At 40.4% G+C, this 21,549-nt stretch overlaps 1 protein-coding gene across 4 annotated transcripts in view; it reads left to right on the top strand.

Moving 5' to 3' along the window:
• The first annotated feature begins 933 nt into the window (after window positions 1-933).
• ZNF608 (zinc finger protein 608) overlaps window positions 934-21,549 on the top strand; it is an 84,696-nt gene continuing 64,080 nt past the window's right edge. For 2 of the 4 annotated variants that reach the window (XM_088156014.1, XM_088156011.1), the window contains exons 1-2: window positions 934-1,252; window positions 4,312-5,358. In XM_088156014.1, the coding sequence (XP_088012140.1) occupies window positions 4,474-5,358 (885 nt within the window). In that variant the 5' untranslated portion in view covers window positions 934-1,252; window positions 4,312-4,473. Of the gene's footprint in view, window positions 1,253-3,015; window positions 3,385-4,311; window positions 5,359-21,549 lie in introns of those variants that run through there. The other 2 variants (XM_088156010.1, XM_088156013.1) reach the window with 1 other exon arrangement.

Below are 21,549 nucleotides of genomic sequence, written 5' to 3'. Positions count from 1 at the left end.
TGATCCGAGAGCGAAGCAGCGCCTCGGTGACCCCCAAGCAGAGGTGGGGGTGCTGCCCTACCCTGAACCTCCCCTCAGCCCCTTCCTCCAGACACTGTTTGCTTTTCTCCTCCACTAAGCACGAAAATAATCGCACATGTGTATCAGCAACCCTCTCTCGCTGGCTTCAAGCTGTTATAATTTTGAATGAGGGGGCATTTAAAAATTATGACTAAGATTCTAAATTGCCTCTTTGAAACCAGCACAGAAAAATCATTCATCATGGCTTCGAAAACTGCCCTGAAATTAAATTAAAACGAAATGAGGGAGTCTTCCTCCCGACGTGTGAGTCTTGGCAGAGCTACACTCCACCTTGGTTTTCTATTTTTTTTTCCCTCCTCCCCCTCTCTTTTTTTTTTTTTCCCCTCTCATTTCTTTTCCTCTCCCTAAGCCTTAAATGTTATGTAGGATAATTGAAATGGGAAACACGATTTGTATCTGGCTGCAGCAAGGAGGCTCGGTGTAGACTGCGGGCTGCAGAGCGAGGGGCTTCGTGCGTGTGCGCAGTGTGAGTGTACAATGTGTGTATTGGGGGGGGTGTGAGGGTGCAGGGCGTCTGTGCGGGGGTGCCGTGTGTGTGCGGGGGTGCAGAGGGTGCCGTGCGGGGGTGCAGAGGGTGCCGTGTGTGTGAAGGGGTGCAGAGGGCACCGCGCGTGTGTGCGGGGTACAGGGCGCGAGTGCGAGCGGGCGCCGGGGGTGCGAGCGGGTGCGTGTTTGTGTCTCTCGCCCTCGCCGGCAGGCAGGAGGAGCGCGGGCCAATCGCAGGGCCCGGTTTCATAAAAGCTGGGTGCTGATTGGCCGACAGGGAAAGGGCATCGCGAACAAAGAAAAGTCCCTCTCAGGTACCGCGCGGAGCGAGGCTCCCACTCCCCCGCCTCGGCCGCTGCCGTGGGGGCAGCGCCCCTGTCCACTGTGCCTGTGTGTCAGCCTGTGAGGGGACAGACACACATGCCGGGTTTGCCTCCTCTGCCCAGCTTTTATTTTTATTTTATTTTGGTTTCCTTTCTTTTTTTCTTTTTTTATTTTTTGGTCGTTGTTTTAATTTTGTTTCTAGAAAGAAAGGAAGGTTCATGATATCTGGTGCTCTCTTCCTCCAAACACAATAAATCTGTTGAAGACATTAGAATTTTTTTTCCTAAAATAAAAAGCGGCTGCAACAAAAACACACTCAATGCAGTTAGAAGGAAAAGGTCAACTCGATCCAATACAGACCGTAAGTACGGTTGCGTGGTGTGTCTATAGCACTTAGAGGGGATTTTTTTTTTTTTCTCTGCAAACGGGAGTGTTAAAGAGTTTTGGGAGTTGAGATAACTAGGGTTCTTGGGGATTTTTAAAGGAGGAAAAAAACCCCAAAACAATCCCACAAACAGGGTGAGTTATTTGAGGGAAGTAAGAGGGTGAAAGCACTGTGGCCACACAAATCATACTTGACGGTGCACTTGGGGGGCGTTAAAGCATAGTGCCTTTTTTGGGTTTTAACTAACCCAGGGCGGGGGGAGGGGGGGGGGGATAAAAGTGACACCATTACAGCCAAGTCTGCATTGCTTCCCCGCCCCCCCGGCCCCGAGAGCACTGCGCTCGTTAGCAGAAGCGATGGGGCACCGACAGACCGGGAGGCACCTCGCTTGTCACACCGAGACACCAGAAACGCGAGGCTGGACTAGGGGGTGGGATCGTCCGTCGGCGGCTGATGCCTCGGCCGCTTCCACCTCCGTCTGCTTCTGCCGGCCCTGAGGCGCAGGGGAGGGAAAGCCCTGAGGTAAATGCGCCCCCCGGGGAGGTGGCGGGGTCTCGGCTAGGCGTTGCTGGGGGGCACCCGGGGGCTCCAGCCGAGGCGGCGCGGCCGGCGGCGCGGCGCGGCGCGGCGCGGCGCGGGGCCGGGGCAGGGCGCGGCCCGCCCCGCCGGGTGTGTGAGGGGCGGCCCCGGCCGCGCTCCGGCCCCGCGCCGCGGCGGCCAATGGAGCCCGGCGGCGTCACGTGACGCGGGCGGCGGGAGCCGCCGCGCCCCCCCTCCCCCCGCCCTTCCGCCACCGGCAATTCATTACGGCTTTTAGCTTCCCATCGCCGGCTAATTAAAAATACTAAGCTAAAGCTCCGAGACCGTCTGACTTGGGGAGGAAGGCATAGGGAAGGGGGAGGGGGTGATAACGGTAGACTGCGAGGTTTGCTGAGACAATAAGGTGGGAGCGATCTGTCCTGACAAAAAGGTCGTCTGCTTTATCTCCTCGGACTCTAATTACTGAATTACTTACCGCATGACTGACTAGCCCAAGCTCACGGGTTTTTCGTTGTTATTATTTTTTTTTCCCCCGAGACAGCAATTCGAAACTGATACGTGCCTATGCTGATTTTTTTTTTTTAATTCCTATTTTTAAAAAGCGCTGATCTAAGGCTGCTGGTGGGGGGGGAAGGGACGGACGGGGACAGGCACTCCCCTCCCCGAAATCTTACCCCTGGGAAAATTTAGTTCGTTTGAGAGCACGCAGTCCTTCCTCCACTCCCACAAAATGTTTTGATAACCGGTTTATCAGATCAGTGATTCCCCCCTCCCGCTCCTCCTCCTCTTCCTCGCCCCCCCTCTTCCCCCTCCCCCCGCCTCCCCCGCCCGTTTCCCCTCAAGTTACTTCAAGAAATCAGATCTGTCAGGACGGGCGAAAAAAATGCCACTTCCCAACTAACAGGCGGAATCCAGCCCAGATTTTCAGTCCTTTCTTCTTTTTTTCCTTCCTCCCTTTCACTAATTTATCCCGATGTTAGCACATTCTGTCTTGTAACACCCGGGCGCCTGTAGGTTTGTTTCGTGGGATCATTACTTACTGATCGGGATGGCTCCCAGGTCCGGGGCTGAAGACGGAGTGTGAAGTTGGGGAAACATTTTTTTTTTTCTTTCTTTCTTTCCTTTTTTAGTTTTCTTTTTTTTTTTGTTTTCTTTTTTTTTTTTTTTTTTTAAATTTTACTGTGATGATTATTACCTCTCCGTGCTTATTCAGGAAAGCAAACAAACAAAAATCTGGTCCTTGATGCTTCACTTCTGAATGTGAAATATTACCTCCCAGCTCGTAAAGTTGTGAGGCACAGCATTTTTTTTTCTTTTTTTCGTTTATTTTTTCTTTAAGCAAGGACGAAAAAAAACCTAAACAAACAAACAAAAAAAGGACTTCTGATCCGTATGCCAAAGTAGGGGGAGATATGTTATTGACCGATTTATACTGGCTGAGATGATACTTGCTTTCTACTTCTTGATCACTTGCTCTTTAAGTAAAATGAGGCACAGAGTTGTTGCTGAGACGAGTGGGAACAGCATTTTGATTTGCTGGTTTAATTAAAAATGATAAAGGATTAAAGGTAAGCATTATGCATATATATGTATAAGTATTTCGGCAGTTGACTGTAAAAGGGAGAGATCCCTTTAAAAATCGTTTTAACTAAGCTTTGTCAAACACACACTCATTTGCGGTCACTGAGGCCACCTTGGTGCAGATCACTTAAAGTGTATGTCTTAATCAGTTTCCTGTACAGTCAGTAATACTATATTTAACAGACCTAACAATTGTGTGACCTAGGAATACATTAGAGCTGCTTTTAGAACTGTTATCTTAAGGATATATTTTAAAGAAAAGAGAATTTTTATTTCTTCTCACTTTAAAAAAGAAATTTAACCTACAGACTTTAATATTTTCCAGTAAACATTTGAGTTTGTAGGTTGTTGTTTTTAACAGAAGGTGTATTGTGGTAGGGAAAATGAGGTTCCCCACTTCCCTTAGCACTCTCCTCCCCCACCTCCCCAAGAGATTAAGTGGAAGGGGGGGTAAAAGATAATACAGGAGAGTCCCAAAACTTCAAGGATCTGGTTTAAAGCCACAAAATCCATGGAATGCAGTGAAGAGTGAATCCGTGTCCTTCCTTTTCTCCTTTTCGTGCCTAGGTGGTGGTCCAAGGGCTTAGATTACAACATGTGCTCCAACAGCTAGGCACCACTTCTATGACTGTATTTCCTGAACTTTGTGGGTTTAAATCATGTAGATAATTTTTTCTTCAATTTTTTTTTCTTTCTTCTTTTTTATGGACACGGCTTTGTGGATGTTGCTATACAACTAGATTAAAAGAGCTTGTTATAAAAACACCACAGCCACTGCCTCTGGCTTAACAAATTTAAGAACGTGGCAATGGTGAATGTTTTTGCTCCCCCCTGCCTTGCCCCCTCTTTATTGAGTGACGTTATATTGTGGTAACACCCAGACAAGAAATACTTGACTATTTCCCTCCTCACAGGACAACGTGGATGTGGACTGCAGGTTGTGAGCCTAGACACACCTAGGGGAGGAAGACAAGAAGAGTTGAACTTAAGAGAGAGCCCAACGGAGATAAACGAATGTCCCCACATCTCCAAAGGAAAGTTCATCGGATTTTTACTCTAGAGATCTTATCTTCAGGATGTCATTGAACACTTCCACTGTAGGAAAAGGTGTGGATCCAAACGCAGTTGACACTTATGACAGTGGCGATGATTGGGAAATCGGTGTTGGGAATTTAATAATCGATTTGGACGCCGATTTAGAGAAGGACAGACAGAAATTTGAGATGAATAATTCTAATACCACCAGCAGCAGCAACACCAGCTCCAAGGATTGCGGGGGTCTGGCTTCCAGTGGGGCTAATGCTACCTCAGCCTTAGCTGATGGCCTAAAATTCGCTTCTGTTCAGCCCTCTGCTCCCCAGGGGAATTCCTCTCACAAAGAGACTAGCAAATCAAAAGTGAAAAGGAGTAAAACTTCTAAGGATGCTAATAAATCTCTGCCTTCTGCTGCCTTGTATGGGATTCCTGAGATCAGCAGTGCTGGCAAAAGGCAGGAAGTCCAAGGGCGCCCTGGAGAGGCAACTGGCATGAATTCAGCACTGGGTCAAAGTGTGAGCAGTAACCCAAACGGCAATAATAACAACACCAGCAACACCACCACCGTTGCCTCTTGTGGGAAAAACAAAGAGGAGAAACCAGGTAAAGCCCCAGGCAGCAGAGGCTCCAAGCGGGATAAGGATGCAGGAAAATCCAGAAAGGACAAGCAGCATGACCTGCAGCAGGGCCACCCCAATGGCAGTGGGGGTGGCAATAGCCAAATTCCCTCTGGGCACCTCTATGGCTTTGGGGCCAAGGGAGGCAGTGGTGGAAGCGGCAGCCCCTTCCACTGCACTTCCTCTGCTGTGGGGGAGGTGAGCAAAAGCACCCCGGATTCAGGGTTAATGGGGAACTCTGTTTTGGTAAAGAAGGAAGAGGAGGAGGAGGAGAGCCACAGGCGAATCAAGAAATTGAAAACAGAAAAGGTAGGACAAAGCTCCTCTCCACCTCTTCTGTGTTTCCCCATGTCTATAATGAGTGTCCCCTGAGTGTATGTCTGGCTCCTCTGTCCTCTTTGCTGTGTATTTGTGACATGCGTATGTCCTTCCTCCTTCCCTTACCAAAAAAAAAAAAAAAAAAAAAAGAGAAACTGACCTAGAGACCTCTTCCCTGTACGGAAGATACCATGTTTCCAGTGTGCTTCTCTTCCTTGTGATTTCCTCTCCCTGCCTTGAGACCTGGAGAACGTTTTTGTTTTGTCTGCTCGTTTTAACTGCATTGCCCAGAAGGAGAAATGCTCTGACTGAGCTGTCCCCAATTTTAGGAGAGGGCAGCAGTACCAGTGGGGATGGCATGTGTTCGCAGGCTGGGGGTGCATAGCTCAGGCTCCAGGCGCAGCAGGTCTTGTATGTGCTGACTCTTCCACAGCATCAGCAGGCATTTGTGGCCATTCCTCTCCCAAAGTCTAAAGGAACCCCTCTCCCTTCTCTGACCCACTGCCTAGGGCTGAGATTGTGCATGGGGGAGGAAACAGGAGCTATGGGTCGAGACTGGGGCTCCGCCGTTGCGCTTCCTGGAGACACAGGATACTTATTGTGCTGGGGGCTTCCATGGCACTGCAGCCCAGAGGCCCCAGAAGCTTGGAGTAGCGACTGGGAGGAAGGAGCCAGCAGACAGGCAGTGCTGTTGTCTTCCTGGAAGGAGGATGATTGGGGGAGGGAAATGCACCTTGTGCTGAGAATCGTGTGTGCAAAACAGCTTTTGGAACAGAGTGGATCAGTTTGTCTCCTGTCTGGGGGAGTTTTTCTCTCTGAGCCACGCTGCCTCGTGGATTTGAACTGCTTGTTTGTTGAGCGGTTGAAATGTGTGAAAGAAATCAGATGGGAGCGTGTGGTTTTATTCCTTTCTATTACAAGGATGCTTTCTGTATGAATAGATGGCTGCTACTCTATTCTTCGGGAAAGGTGGAGGGAGATCTTGTTGTCTTTTGTCAACTGCTGTTTCAAGGATGTTCTAGTGTTGGTGGGAGTTCTGTCCCTAGGGCAGAAGCCATCTTCTCGGGGTCCAGAGGGCGAGTGTTGGCCCAGGATTACAAGTACGGTAAATTCTACAGGTTGTTAAACAAAGAGAACCTGCTCTGCCTGAAAAATAAAGCAAACCAACACCCTCCAAATGAACAGTCTCGGGGTGTTAAATTGTGATTGTATTGTCAGCTGTTGGTCCTAAATTACCTGCTTTTACAACTTCCCCGAGTGAATGTTCAGCCATGGGGAAACTTTCAGGTCGGTTGGTGTTAACTGTATGGTCTGCAAGTGTCTGAGAGGGCTGAAGGTCTCAGGGAGCAGGGAGTTATGTCTTCTCATTACTGGCTACCAGCGTTTTGTATTTCATTCATGAAGCTTTTGTAATACTAAATCGACTGGAGGATTAGATTTGGGTGTTTGTGATACCAGATATTTGTTACTTCTGGAAGATAATTCCAAGGGATTCTGTTCAAGGCAAGGAACAAATTAAATTTCATACTGTATGCATATTATTGCTTTTAAGATAGCATATCTGTGGATGAATTTGAGTGAGCCTTATGACCTTGTCTAAATGCAGATGAGAAAACCAGATTGCTGTGTAATTCATGTGTATATGTTTGCATTTTGATTTATGAATAGTGCTGTTCACGGCAGAAAGGTGTTCAAAAATCTCATGGTCTCTTTATTAACTTAGTACAGTAGGCATTTACTTCTGTTGCCAATAGTCTTCAAATTGCAGTTCTCTAATCTGTTTTAACTATCTAGATAAATTGCCCTAATCCGGTCTTCACAATGGCTGTGGTTAAAGAGTCAGAGCCATTTGATTGGATTCAGTGGCTGCCTGGAATGTGGGAGGTACTGCCCTTTTGCAACCCCCTTAGCCTTTTAATCTCTCGCCAAATGTTCACATTCAACAATTTTGTTTAGCTGGCAATCTGAACATTTCAGTATCTCAAAGGCTGCTGCCATGGCAACGGAGATTAGAGGGTGGTGTGGTTTCTCCCGTTGTTGTGTTCTTTCAACTCTCCAGTCACACAGGAAATTGTATGAAGAATCTATATACGTACGAGTAATCTTATGTGCAATGTAAATGGGATGGCATGCAAATTCAGAGCAAACACGTATGGAGGAGTTCAGCGTCAGTGGCACATTCTGTGTGTTGTAGATGTTGCTCCAGGAGGAGATCTGGAGCTTGCATTTCCAGCAGCAGCCGCTGCTGTTGGCACACACACTTTAATACAGGCTCTGCACATCAGGCTCCTGCAGCCTTGGCCATTGTCTGGCACAATGGTGTGCTTGCTTGCTATCTTAAGTAACGTCCCCTTAGCGTTTTTTTAGCCAAGAATGTTCCCTTTAACAATAATAATAATAATAATAATAATAATAATAATAATAATAATAATAATAATAATAATAATAATAATGTAGCCTGTTGCTGATAATGGCTGATACTTTAAGTCCAGCCAGCGGCAATATTAGTAACATTCGAGCGTTTTATGTTTGTTTTTCTGCTTTTTTTTCCACCTCCTCAAATGATTAATCGTCATGGGAAAGAATTCTTTAAAGGTTTTAAATTGTTGAAGTGTTATTGCCTTGACTGTTTATATGCTAGAACATATATGCCATACTTGCACAAAGCAACCTGTATCTGTAGATAAATAGATAATTTTCAGCCTGCATTTTGAAATCAATGTTTAATTATCTTACTGTTGTGCAAGACATGCCTCATGAATTTGGAAGTTTCCTTTTAGAATCAAATGAGTTCATGACTGCTGATTCAAAATGTACATGCTTTTATATGTACTGTGGAATATAATACTGCATTTGTTTACTATTTGTGAAAAGCTTGGAGCAGATTCCCAGGAGTTGTAGTCACTGTTTAGCTTTCACAGCATGCTTCAATTCTATTTTTAGTCTATTTATTATGTTTCCTTGCTGCAGAGAGTCATGTAAAACATGATAAATTGGATCTTATGAAGCCTAATTAAATCAATGACTGTGTTCTGCTGGCTCTTTTATGCAGAAACCGCAAGTATGTTGTAAAAGTCGCCACTCCCCTAATATGTGGATAAAGTCAAAGTGTGCTGTAATTCTAAGATGTTTGAGCTATATTTGTGCAGTCCATTTTGTGGCTAAGCCACCAGTAACATGTCTGAATAAGTAGCTTTGACAGGTAGGCTAACCACTCCTAAGATTTTTGGTGTTAAAACCTGTCTCCATTTTCCATTTCTCATCCATACTGTTTTTAGCACAGTTACTGACTGTTTGTCAGCATGAACTCTTCATCTGTTCCAGCAAAGTTTTTTGTATTTTTAACCAGCTGTTATATTGAAAAGTGTTAAGAATAGCTACAAAATTTGCTTTGTGTGCATTGTGAGGAGATTTTGGAATTCATTCAGTCATAATTTACTCTGAGATATGGGAAAAATTTATTTGGTATGTGAAAATCAGTATGTTTACATGAAATTAATGCAGAAGATACAAAGCTGTAATCAGAAGGGTTTCATTACAGTTATAAATCTATCAGTCTAGTGATACTTCAGGATGGATTTTTTCTCTTTTTTTTTAGCTTATGCTTCTCATTAAGACTGCATTTCACATTTGAAAGTTGTCTTTAGTGAATTAACATGTTGCTAGTATTATTTATTTTATCTTCACTTTCTTTGTTGTGTTTTAGCATTAGGATTTGAGAGTGTTTTGTACGCCATCAGAAATCTCTGGGTGAATTTTACCTATTGATGTAAATCATTTAAGTACATGCTTTGATTAATGATGTTATGGAGATATGCTACTTCATGTACTTTTCTTGCCAGCCTTGTGTGTAGTTTATTCACTGTGAAATAAAAGGGCAGGGAGGTCACTTGCTGTAATTAAAGAACAAAGTCTATTGTTGTTTGACAGCAAACTGTTTTGAAAGCTACATAAGGGATTTAGCTGTTAAAAACATTGATAAGTGTGGGTGTCTAACAATAAGCACAGCTCAAGGTTCTTAAAGTTCTGTAGTGCTGTCTAGTAGTGTGACGGTGCTTTTTGAGCTGGGTGAAGAGGTGTTGCCCTTTGGCCGGGGAAAGCTTTCCGTGTGAACCTGCTGACCTCTGCCAATATGTATGACCAGATCTTCTATTGAATTCCTGTGCAAAGCAAGAGTTAGTGTAGCACAATGGAGGCTGGTCTAGAACATCTATCAAACAAAGTAGGGAAGCTGATAACCATATTCGGAACTACTGGAAAAATATTTCACTTTGGGCATTAGTAATTTTACAATTTTAATAACTTCATAAATACCCAGTAAAGAGGAAAGGATTGATTGTCCAGATGTCATGAGGTTAACCGTGTTCTCCATGTTAGCAGGCTTTCTTGCAAGACTGTTTTAATTATAGCTATATAAAGACTTGTTTTTCCAAAGTAGCATTTTATAGTCCAATAAATGAAATGTATGTTAACAGTGCTAAGCAAAATCTCCCGTAACCATAGAGGTGTTCAATAACCAGATTCAAGTAACATGGAAAGTACCATCTGTTTCTAGTTGTCAGCATGAGCCCAGGAATTGAAAAGCTGAGATTTGCTCGTATTTTTCCGACTCTCTTTCTTTTTTTAATTATTATTATCATTATTTTAAAAAGTTCACCTGGCACTTTATAGAAGCTTTCTGAAATGCAATAATACAGGAGAGACTGTGAAAACACATGTTCGTACATACAGTTAACCAGTTCCACTTTCATTTAAAGAGATTTCCAGAAGCCCAGTCATTGAAAAATTTTTAATAGTGGATCACCTCCTGCGGGCAAACACAATAAGGGTCAGTTCTTCAAAGATCTTACTATTGAGATAGGACCTGATTTACTTTGTCTTTCCTTAAGAAGTAAAACCAAGGACGAAAAACCCCACAACACCCCTCCCACAACAACAACAACCAAAAAAACCCACCCCAGCCTCTCAAAGGATAACTTCAGCAAGCTCTTATCAGACGCCTAATTGCAAATGATAAAACCATTGACTAAATTTTTCCATGCAGACTTTACTGCTGTTCAGAGAAGTGTTCTAGAATTGTTGATAGGGAGAAAATCACTCTTTTAAAGATAACTTGTTCTAAACTGTTAGGCAATGAGATTCTTGGCTGCAGCCTTATGAGCCCTGGATAAAACGCCATCCGGCCTTTGTTTGAGGTCTTTACTGAAGCTAATGACTGGTCTTGTGCCGCCCTGAGATAAATGACATTATCTCTGAGTGGTCTGACAGGAAACAGACATGTTAATGGTGAAGCTGCGGGGAGGATCTGCTGTAGTTCTGACAAAAGAGTAAAGCTTGGACCCCTGGTTGTGATCATTAACACAGAATGCATTCCTTCATAATTGGAAAGCTATTTTATCGACAACAACGTAAATCACAAATCTGAAGTCTGCAGGGGTTTTTTGCGTGCTAAACTTGGTGCCTTTTTTTTCCTCCACCTTATAAGAAGTAGGTTATCTGCACAGTATTGACATTAGTGGGAGAGCCTGGGGTCTGCTTTCTGTTAACTGGACACATCCTTTGCATGTTGAATGCAGATCCCCTTCATGTGCCCTGTGTTATCCATGCGATTTGCATTTCTAAAAGAATAAAAAAACCCTTGTGTTTCTTCACATCTTACACTCTAATTGATACATGTGATATTGAACATATTTTACAAGCATCATCAGGAGTATCATTGCAAAAGTACTAACATTTCAGCTATCCTTCACTTTCACTTCCATTTTGGATAAGGACATACGTATCTTTTGGATTTCTGTCACCCACTCTTGAAAAAGGTTAGATTTCTTCTGCAGTAGTTTAGGCAGTGTTGTGTTACTGTCACATGGTCTGTATTTCTCAAATACAGAATTCACTTTTTGAGTGGCATGTTCCAGATTTGTTCCATGGTATACAGTTGGAATTGCTGCATGTAACCAGGCTTTAGAGTCTACTGTGGTCTGAGCTAAGATACTTTGTACAAATGATCCAACAACTAGGTAATTGTTTTTATAGTATTTTTAATGTACCAGCTTTATATTGTACCTATATGATGTTCTAATGCACAAGGTGATATATTGCTATGTTCCCTGAATTGGCTGGAGATTGTCTGACTTCTTCACTATGCTTCATTTTTCACACCAGAAATACATCTTGCCCGAGTCCTCAGATAGGCTCACACGTGTGGATTTGTGGATTGCCTTCAACTGAAGGGCTGGACATATTTTTTGCTAAAAACTATTGGGATTTTTTCAGTGTGTTTACATATCAAGGAGTTATTTTTATTTCTTAACAATTACAGAATACATACGGATATTTAAAAAAAAAAGTGGTCTAGTACGTAGTCCTTCACCTAACATTTATGTTAGGTAAAAGACAGCAAAACAGTCTTTCATGAAAATTTCTGATGATGTCATAATTGCAAAAAGTAAATACCTTTTTAAAAATCAGAAAAGTTCATATATATATATGTATATGTTCTGTTTCATAAACCTTTTTTATTTTCTCTCTTTATATCACTATTTCTGCCTGGTGCAGCTCTTTTTCAGTGCAGCCTTTCACCAAAGTGAACAGTAACACAATATATCATTTTTTAATTTGCTTAAAAATATGTTTGAAATGTGATAATTTTAATAAATATAATTGCTAGCTGTTATAGCAGAATTTGAGGGCTTTTCTTAAATGAAATTTTAAATCACGATTTTTAAAAATCATTATGACATTCTTGATTTAATACCACAATTTACTAAAGGCAATGAGTAGCCATTTGGGGAAAGAGGAAGGTCAGAGAAAGACTTTTGGTTGTGCTGTAGGATTTCAGTAAGCACTCTCTGTTGTACTTTCTCTTTTAACTCTTACAAAAATGTTCTTGGCAATTGGAACAAAGCCTTTACATTTGAATGAAAGGTTGTAAAACTATTCAGAGTGACTTGACTGACAGGCAGGTTTTTTTGTAAAGTTTTTTTTCTTTTTTGAAAAAACTGAGAGAAACATCAAGGAGTGGAATAGGTAGCTTGGTCTGTACATGGAATGTACATGTATGCTTCCATAATATATATTCTTTTATATGTATAACACTGCTTGATTAAATAAGTGAGCGTTCAGGGCAAGTTCCATGCAATGAATTAGGAATCGCGTCTGTATAGACAGGTTTTTCCAGCTCTAGGGTCACCATGGTGTTGATTAAATTTTCTGAAATCTTAAGCCAACACTGCAAATAGGAAAGTTGCATTTAGTAGCAGAGATTTATAATATGTCTGCTTTTATCGTAAGTTGACAAATACTACCAAATCTCAAGGTGAAAGGATCAACTTCTCTAGCTTCTGCTTGTAATGCCTATTAGGAATTAAATATGAAGCTCTTTGTTTCACTAATTTTGAACTGAAATTGTGCTACATTCAATTGTATGTCCTTTATGATAAATTGTCAACCGTTCTTCAGAAAAAAATACCAAATATTTGGTTCCCTTATTTTCTCGCAGCTTCTGATTCTTCCTAGCTTAAATCTCACTTCTGAGCACAAGCACAGCTTGGCTGAGGTGTTTGTCTCCAGAGAAACTCCACCAAATAATACTGGAAGGAAAATGACCTCATGAGGATGTTTGAAGCATACGCCAATAGTGGCATGTGAACACAATTTTTGCAGTCAAAAGAGCAAACTAAAATCTATTGATTGTGGTTACTTGGTGTTTTCAAAACACTCACATACTAGTTGTTGAGTTGTCTTGTCATGTTAACCAAGAAGCAGATGGCATAACACCACAGAAGTGTATTTTTACTTAAAGAAACTTTAGAGGTTTTGATGTGTTTTCTTTTCCTCTTATTTCCCCAATGGCTTCTTTTTATTGAAGAGTAACATGAGGAGACCTGGTAGCAATTTTATTGCTTTCCCATAACAGTTTGAAATAATAGGTTGGTCTTTGGTTGCCAGTCAAATTTCTACCAGTCAGCTTGATTCTGTTTTTTATCATGTGGCAGTGGAATATAAAAAGTATATGTTTGTAGTTTGCCCTCAGAAACTGGCTTTTTTTTTTCCCATGCTTCAATTAGCAACAGAAGACTAAGCTCCAATTGGTCACACTTTCGTAAACTCTGAGAGCTTGCTTTCTTCATTCTGATAAAAGAAAGAGCCAAGTTTAGGCTGTGTTTCCCAGGAAATTTTGAGGCACATCTGGCCTCTTTAACTGTGTTCACTAGACGGTTTGATTTTGCACACATTTAGTCATTTGCATTATCCATTGAATTAATTCAGGGATTTTGTTAAGCCCATCCCCCCTGTAACACAAGTTCATGCTATTCAAATGCCACCTTTATTGATGAATTTCAGTGATGCTGTGCTGAACTCTGGTAGAAGTAGGTCTGTGGGTACCATAGTTGCTTGTTACATAAGCATAGCTTTCATAGTTTTCACCACTTCCCTCAACCAGTAAGAAGAGTGAAAAGCAAACTGTAATCTCCTTTCTCACAGTGCACAGGGCCAAACCAAATTATTTTTGGATTTCCTGTCACCTCCTTGGCTGATTTCTGTGGATGGCTTATGTTAAAAGCAACAATAATGTTTGAATTGGAAGAGTTTGGTCTTTGGGTTTTCATTCTTCATGGAGAACTGTTTATTTGAGTGTGGTTCGCCACACTACACGGATAGTACTATCAAATCTGTGCTTTATTATAGGCTTGTAGCAGTGAAGTAATGGCAGTATTTGCATGTTTCAGGGTTTCATGTTCTTGCCAATTCTTTGTTTCTGAAGGAGGGAAATGAAATTAGATCTGTATCTCTTCAACAAAAGGTAATAGTTAGAAGCAAATACAATTAGAAATGGACCGTGTTACTTCGCTGAACTTTGTTTTGCTGGTAGGAATTTTAAATCTGATTTAGTAAATGTTGAGGCATCTGTTTAGTTAGCTTGCACTGACTATAAGGATGTAATATTCCAGGAGTATTTATGGATATAATGAACATATTTGACATAAAGTTTGATGGTTAATTTTTGCTCTGGGTTTAATCTTGGGCACTATATGTTGTATTGCCCTGGAGTTCTGAAATTTGAAGGAGAAATAGTGCTGCATTTTGAGAACAATGAAGGTTGTTGTTCCACACCCCGTTTTACTGAAAACATAAATTGATGTTCTTGCCCACTTTAGCCAATAATAAGGTGCAATATTGTGTAATAGTGTTACTAGTTGCTGTTTAAGGAGAGGGTTATGCAAACATGTGTGTACATACATCAGTACAGATATTCACATATATGCTGGAGGTGTGTGTGTGCATATATATACACACAGACACACACATGCATGTAAGTACATACACAAGAAGAAAGAGCTGCTACTGTTTTATAAATACAACAACTGAGTTTTGGCTAATAGTTTTATTTACATTTCATGTCCAGATCTTTTAACAGTCTTTCCTGTGACGCTGCAATGGATGCCAAGCACTGAAGGAGAAAGCTAGCAGCTGTTTCCATTACATTACAGCATTGGTACATTAGCCTCTGCACTTTATTTTCATTTTATGATCTCCTCCAACCTTTCCTAATCACCCCCTAAAAAGGCTTTTCCCCTTCTGCCTCTGATTTATCTGTCTGCAGGGTTCTGTGTTTTTCTTAGCTTTAAAAATGTAAAATCTGTGTGGGTTTTTTTTTTCCTAAGAGCTTAATGCTTTGACTCTTGCTCATGCTGAGCAAGGGCTTACTGTCCTTTTTCAACTCAAGTAAGTAGTTCCTTGTGTTATGTCTCTGTAATCCCTTACTTGAGATGAGTCCAGGCTGCAGAACAGGACCTACTATGACCACTTATATTATTCTTGTAACAACTTGAGCCAGTGTATGATTTATAGGTTTTTTTGCACGCCACCTGAATGGTGTTTTGTTCGTTCTTACTCTTTCCTTCGCCATTTCTCTGAAAAGAATTGTTTCATGGCTGTATGCTCTTACTGCTGAGATATGACTGAAAACTGCATGCAGTACAGTGAAGCACATTCATTTTCATCTAGTACCCGTTTATTGCCTTGAGCACTGTAAATCTGTCAGCTCTTCACGATGCTTTCACCTCTTTCTTCATTTGCTCCAGCTTCTAGTTTGACAATGTTCCCCTGAGGCAGAATTCTAATCTGCTTCCAATTAGTTGCAAAATGTGACTCAAATTTCCACATTATGGCTGCTGTTTTACTTGCACGCACACATCTAGAAACAAATTATGCTCTTGAATATTTATTTTTGAGCCTTCAGATCTACTCTAGGTGGAAAAGTTGCCAACTACGTTCAAACTACATCCAAGATTTATATTTTTTCTCAAGCTGAAATATTTCTTAAAGGCTTCAAATGCCTCTTACTGTTAATTTTCACAAATCCTCTTGGTTGGTAATTATTGAGGGTACATTGTATTGCGATAAATTAAATAAGTTAACAATACACATAATTAACATTTAAATATGGATGTGATTGCTGTGTGAGTTCACGATTAGAGACATTTCTTTTCTGCAGGGTTAGCACGATTTTTTTTGGAACCTATAAGTAGTTTTTCAGTATGAGCATACATATCTGACAACTGTCTGACTGCCACCTATTATTTGCAACTTCAGAAGTTGTCATTTGGCTAGGGGGAGGGACAGACACTCATTTGATCTCTGGTGAGTCTTAATAGATACAGCTAATTAAAATTTTATTGTGTGTCCTTTTGTATGGGCCTGTGCTTGTGTATGCATCCATATGCATGAGTGTATGGGTGTACATTTAAAATATGATACTTTAAATTAAGAGGGGTTTCCTGTCGTGTTCATTCTCCTGTGAGTAGGTACAGTAGGAATATGTGGTATTCAGTAGGGAAGAAGTGAGATTTTTAGTGGAAAGTGTGGAAATCGGGACTAAAACCCTGGGGAGAGGGCTGGAATCTAATGAGAGTCAGAACTTCATTCATTATTCAGGCAAAACTAGCATTTGGTGGTCTGTGACAATTCTGCTCTATTGCCCATCCGCCTCTAATGTCTGTAGTTGCCTATACAGAGAAACAGAGAGTGTTTAATTCAAATATACCAGTAGCCAAACTTATAGGTGAAAATCTTCAGTGGAGATTAGCACTCTAAAGCCTGGCAGATTGATGTCAGCAGCTGTAATAGACTTTAAATAGGCTTGCAGAATTTCATTGGAAGTATATTGCTGAAATTGAAATGGCTAAGTACCTGTCATTTCTAAATGAGATTTACACCTGTAAATTTATCTATCCACTTACAATACTTTACTTTTTAAAGTATTTAGCATTAAAAGCATTTAGACACTTTTTAAAAAAATACTTAATTGTCCTTACTGTCACGCATTGAGGTGGTAGCCGTGTTGTATGTAGAAACATCTCCATTAAGGCAAATATATATATATATATGTTGTGTTCTGGATTTAATCCCTGAAAATTTATTTTCCAGAAAGAACAAAAGCTTAAAAATAGAGATAAAGGAAAATTTCTCTCGATGTTATTTTCTCTTGAGTCATCAGTGACTTTTAACTGCAGAGATGAAAACGCTAATGATATTTATTTCTCTGAAGGTTTCACTTACTCTAGTAGACTCCTGTGATTCACAACGTCGTTCTATAAAGAAACAATATTTGCAAACATTGTGAAGTGCTGCAGTAGCATGGCATTTTTTTTCTCATACAACATCAAAGTATTTGAGGTTCAGCTTTGTAGCCATGGTGAATCACAGTTCCTGTGATTGTCAGTTGTGGATAAAAAAGTACACAGTCAATTAAAATTCAAGTGAAACGTATGTATTTGTCGCTTACAATAACTGGCTTTTTAAAGACATGCAGAGTGAACAACCAGGCCAGTACATGAAAAAACCACCCCCATACATCATCCACATGTATGTGTACACACATGTAAATGTGCAACCACACATTATTAATTTTTTCAGGCAAAAATCACAGTGCTTCAGAGAAGCATTAAATGCTTTTGTTGATAGCTTATAGTTTTATAAACTCTAAATGAGCTTATTGCCTTTTAACCAGCACTAAATAATAGAAGAACCTATGAGCCTCCACACTGGACAGCAGCCAAGCAGCCAAAGAAAGAGAGGGAGGAAAAAAAAAAGAAGTGAATGGCTTAATTGTAGAGCAAATCATTTGTTTACAGATTAAGACCTATTTGGTAGCTAAATCCTATGGACAAGGAGGTGAAAGAATGAGGCACTAAGGTACAGGAAATGAGCTTTATATTTTGTGCCTAGGTCCTGCTATTTTTGCCTCCTCCTAAAGCGGAGGAGGCAAGGAAAAAATGACTTGTTTAACAGCAAAGGCTGCTGAACAAACTGCACATATTAAGTAGGAACAAAAGAGTGGGAGAAGGGAAGTGCACTTACGTGCTGACAGGAACCTGACAACTGAAGCTGCTTCCAGCTAAGGGGCACCAGTCTGTGGCAAGAAGAGCTGCCCTATTTTGTTTTCCCTTTGAATGGGGTGGGGGAGAAATGCTTCTGTTAATTTGAGCAAACATAATACATTTTCTTGAACCTCTCTCCCCAATATGCTGTTTGGTTTGCTCACTAGAAGAACTGCCTAACCCCCTTTTTTCTGTCTTGCCTTTTCTCCTCTCTCCTTTTTAAAAGCAAGGGTTTTTTTAATAGGCCTTTGTTTCAGTATCATAATTAATTAGTGACAGTTCAAATGGTTAAGAAGCGCTTGTGATTCGTGCTTTATTGTTGTACAACATTTTTTAAAGACCCATTTACTGGTGGCCTGTAAATTTGAAGATATCATTTTCATGAGTCATTGGTTTAAAGATCAAAGCCAAGAAAGCATTATAGGAGAAATGGAGTAACCTCTGCAGTAAATGTTGTTTAAGCTTCTTCAGTTAAAACTCACTTTTTCAGTAATTTAAAGCCTTTCAAAATACTTACTTTCTGAATTGAATTTTCTATGATTTCTTCTCTTCATCACTGCTGTGAAAATGAATTTACAAAGTCTGAATAAGGAAATAGGTCCATAGATCATGGAAAATAAAACATTTTTATTTTACAGAACATCCCTGCTGTCAGTATCCTGATTGTCAAAGCCTTCTGAGAAAACAAGTCATGATTATTTTAATTTGATCAGATTATAAACCGTTTGAGGAATATGTTTCGCCTATGTGAAACAACTATTCAACTTTCCATCTTCAGTGGCTGTAGTAATTTACAGGGGAAAAAGCATAGATAAAAGTTGAGTTTGGTAAGTTGTGTCTGGTCATCCCTAGTCATAAAATACATTTTTAGTTTTATCTCCTTAACTTATAATAAAATGGACATTTGTTTCCCCTTTGGCTAGTGGCAAGTTTGTGTAAAAAAAAAAAATCAAAAGATGCGTGGAAAAAAGACACAGAAAAACTTGTCAGTTGTTCTTATGTGAAATCCAGTATAAGAGCAGGAAAGTTTTTAGAGTGTAATTATACCCTGTGATTTTCATAAGGGGACAAGGAAAAAGTAATGAGCTTCCGGTGTGGCCTTTTAAATGCTTGGCAATGCTGTGCCTTGCTTCTTTACATATTGCTTGATTGAAATTTACTGATGTGGTATAAAATGTTGCTCTCTGCTTATGTATAAACAAATGCAGAATGTGTTGCCAGTAGGTTGTGCTATTAAGAATATATCTCCCTCAAACTAGAGACTACTAAGTAACAACCTCAAGAAAAATATTCTTAATAGGGTTTCTTAATATTCTTAACGGGGTTTCTTGCTTCAGATGTAGTTTCTGCTGTATTTCCTGATCACAAGAGTGAGAGATCGTGCACAGAGACGTGCTCCTAGCTGCATTCCCTAGTATAGGCCACTTCACCCATCCCATTTAGGCACAGAAGGCCATTGCTTCAAAATGAGCAGTGGCATGACCGCTGACATCTCTGCAAGGAGAAAGCTGCTGTGGAAGTTATGTAAGAATATAGCATTGTGTCTTTTATATGCAGACTAATTATAAACATATTTGTGTATGTTTACGCCCCTTTGTATTCTCCCTAAGCTCCGAAATAACTGTCTGTGGGAACATTAAACCAGGCTGTTATCTGTAATCTATTAGGTAAAATGAGCATTGACATATTTGAAGTGACTGAAAGCAGTGTTCTTAGTGACTATTAAAGAACTTTACATTATGCGCATGGTATTGTGATTTTGTTCACACTGTGCTTTAAAACCTGTATAATGTGACTGGCAGAACTATAAAACCAGTTTGTAATAAGAAATTTGCAGTAGGAAAATTTAAGGCAAAATGGTTATAATTTTTGCATCTACTTACATATATAATTTCCTTGCTATTATTGCTCCTAAGAGATCCACAGTTGGTCTTCAGACTGCAAAAATTAGCATTGAAGTAACAAGTGAAGTTCCATAGATTTTCAAAACAAAATTACTTTTTTTTATGTATGTATGTGAGTCTTAACTACCAGTAACAAATTCACTCCAGGGTAAGTCTTTCATTTTTGATCAATGCAGTGAAGTAGGACCATATTTTTTTTTTATTATTAGTACCTTACCAAGTGCTTGATGGACTTAATTAAACTTGTTTGTATCTTTGTCAGAGTAAAAACCAGTGATTAAGTAATGTTGCCCTGAATGGGGTCTCAGTGAGGTCAAAAGGAAATTTGCCTTCTAAATCAGCAGTTAGGTAAAGAAATCGTTTAATCTTAGGATTTGGGAACATTTGATAGAAATTAATTTTACTTTTTTGTTTTTGTTGTTCTTGTCCTGGAAGCCAAGGGGCGGGTAAAAAGGAGTTGCTGACACTTTAGCTCATTAGGATAACAATAGCTCTGGATAATATTTATCGTGTCACAAGAGCTCATCTTTCTTATAACTATATTTATCAACTTCTAATTCTTTCCAGAAGAGCCATGGTAATACAATATTACTTTCAAAATTGAATGGGAAGTGAGTGGTGTAACTTGCATTAAGAGATTTCAGTATTTTGTAGGGAACAAGCCTTTGGTAAGTTAACAAGTCTTTGATAAGTCAGATCACAGTTTTCTTTGTCTTTCCTATTTGGCTTGCCATTATTGCACAGTAAGTCACTGTGTTTGCATTCGTGAATAAAAATCAGCTCCATGGATGAGGAGTGTGACAGTTTTGTGTTTCATTCCTATAGTTTTAGGTGTTTTCAGTGTTTTGACGTTGATCTGGAAGCCTCAAGTCAGTATACCAGGTTTGTCAAGAAATTAGACTAATTTCTTTAGGTCAGTACTAAATTTGTAAAGCTTTTGCTAACAGACCAGGCTATGAGCAGAGAGGAAGTATTACTTAGAGGTCAAATGAATCTCCTTTTAAATCACGACTTTATTTAAAATCAAACTCGTCGCCCACTTTAGAGTTGAATTACTGCATATGTTGGTTTGGGGTAAGAGCAAATCATCATTACATATTTTTAGAGTAGGACAACGTGTTTCCTTTGCTAAGGCTGCACTTAGAGGAACCAGTATGTCCAAGACTAACTCTGCTTACAGCACTACAGAAGTTCTTCAATCTGGCTTTTCCACTGTGGAAGTGGGCTATGGTAAATCTTGTTTTCTTCAGTTCCAGACACAAAAAGTCATGGTTTTGCTCAGATTTCCCACAAAAGGTTTTGCCTAGTGTTTATGCAAGACTGTCTGCACAGGTCTTGGCTGTACCTTAGTCTTTGCATGTGGAAGAGCAGTGAAGCTGTATCTGTGACGTGGGAAGGAATGGAGCAGTGCCAAGACAAAACTGGAAGCTGGAGCATGCCTCAGCGTGCAGGTATCAGTGGAACAGTTTTGTTAGGTTTCTGAAAATGAAACTTTGGCTGTAATCCCATGTGGGGTTCTAACAGATCTACCCTGAGTACTATCAATACATATCACTGAGGAGTATTTCTACAAGGTGGAACATTCCCTAGCCTGCTTCAAAAAAAGGTTCAATTGATCCACAATAGTGTGCTTTTTCTAACCTAGTGTCCAAATTGACTAGGGTGAAAGGAGAGGGTACACAGACAATGTGAAGGGAAAGGCAGTGATCTCCAGATTAGGTGTGGTGGGGCTGATGATGAGTACCTGACTTTGATACCCTCATTTCTATTTATCTCAGCTGTAAAAGGATACGTGACTGCAGCCTAAATCTACTGAGTTTATTTGGGCGTTTAGACTGAGGTTTGGAATCGCCTGGATAAACAGAGCAATTTATTTTAAAAAGTAAGCATTACAT

Source organism: Sturnus vulgaris, chromosome Z (assembly GCF_052056855.1).
Source record: "Sturnus vulgaris isolate bStuVul1 chromosome Z, bStuVul1.hap1, whole genome shotgun sequence".
NCBI classification, from domain to species: Eukaryota; Metazoa; Chordata; class Aves; order Passeriformes; family Sturnidae; genus Sturnus; species Sturnus vulgaris.
Note: the sequence above shows the minus strand (reverse complement) of the source record. Positions and strands in the feature narration are given on the sequence as shown.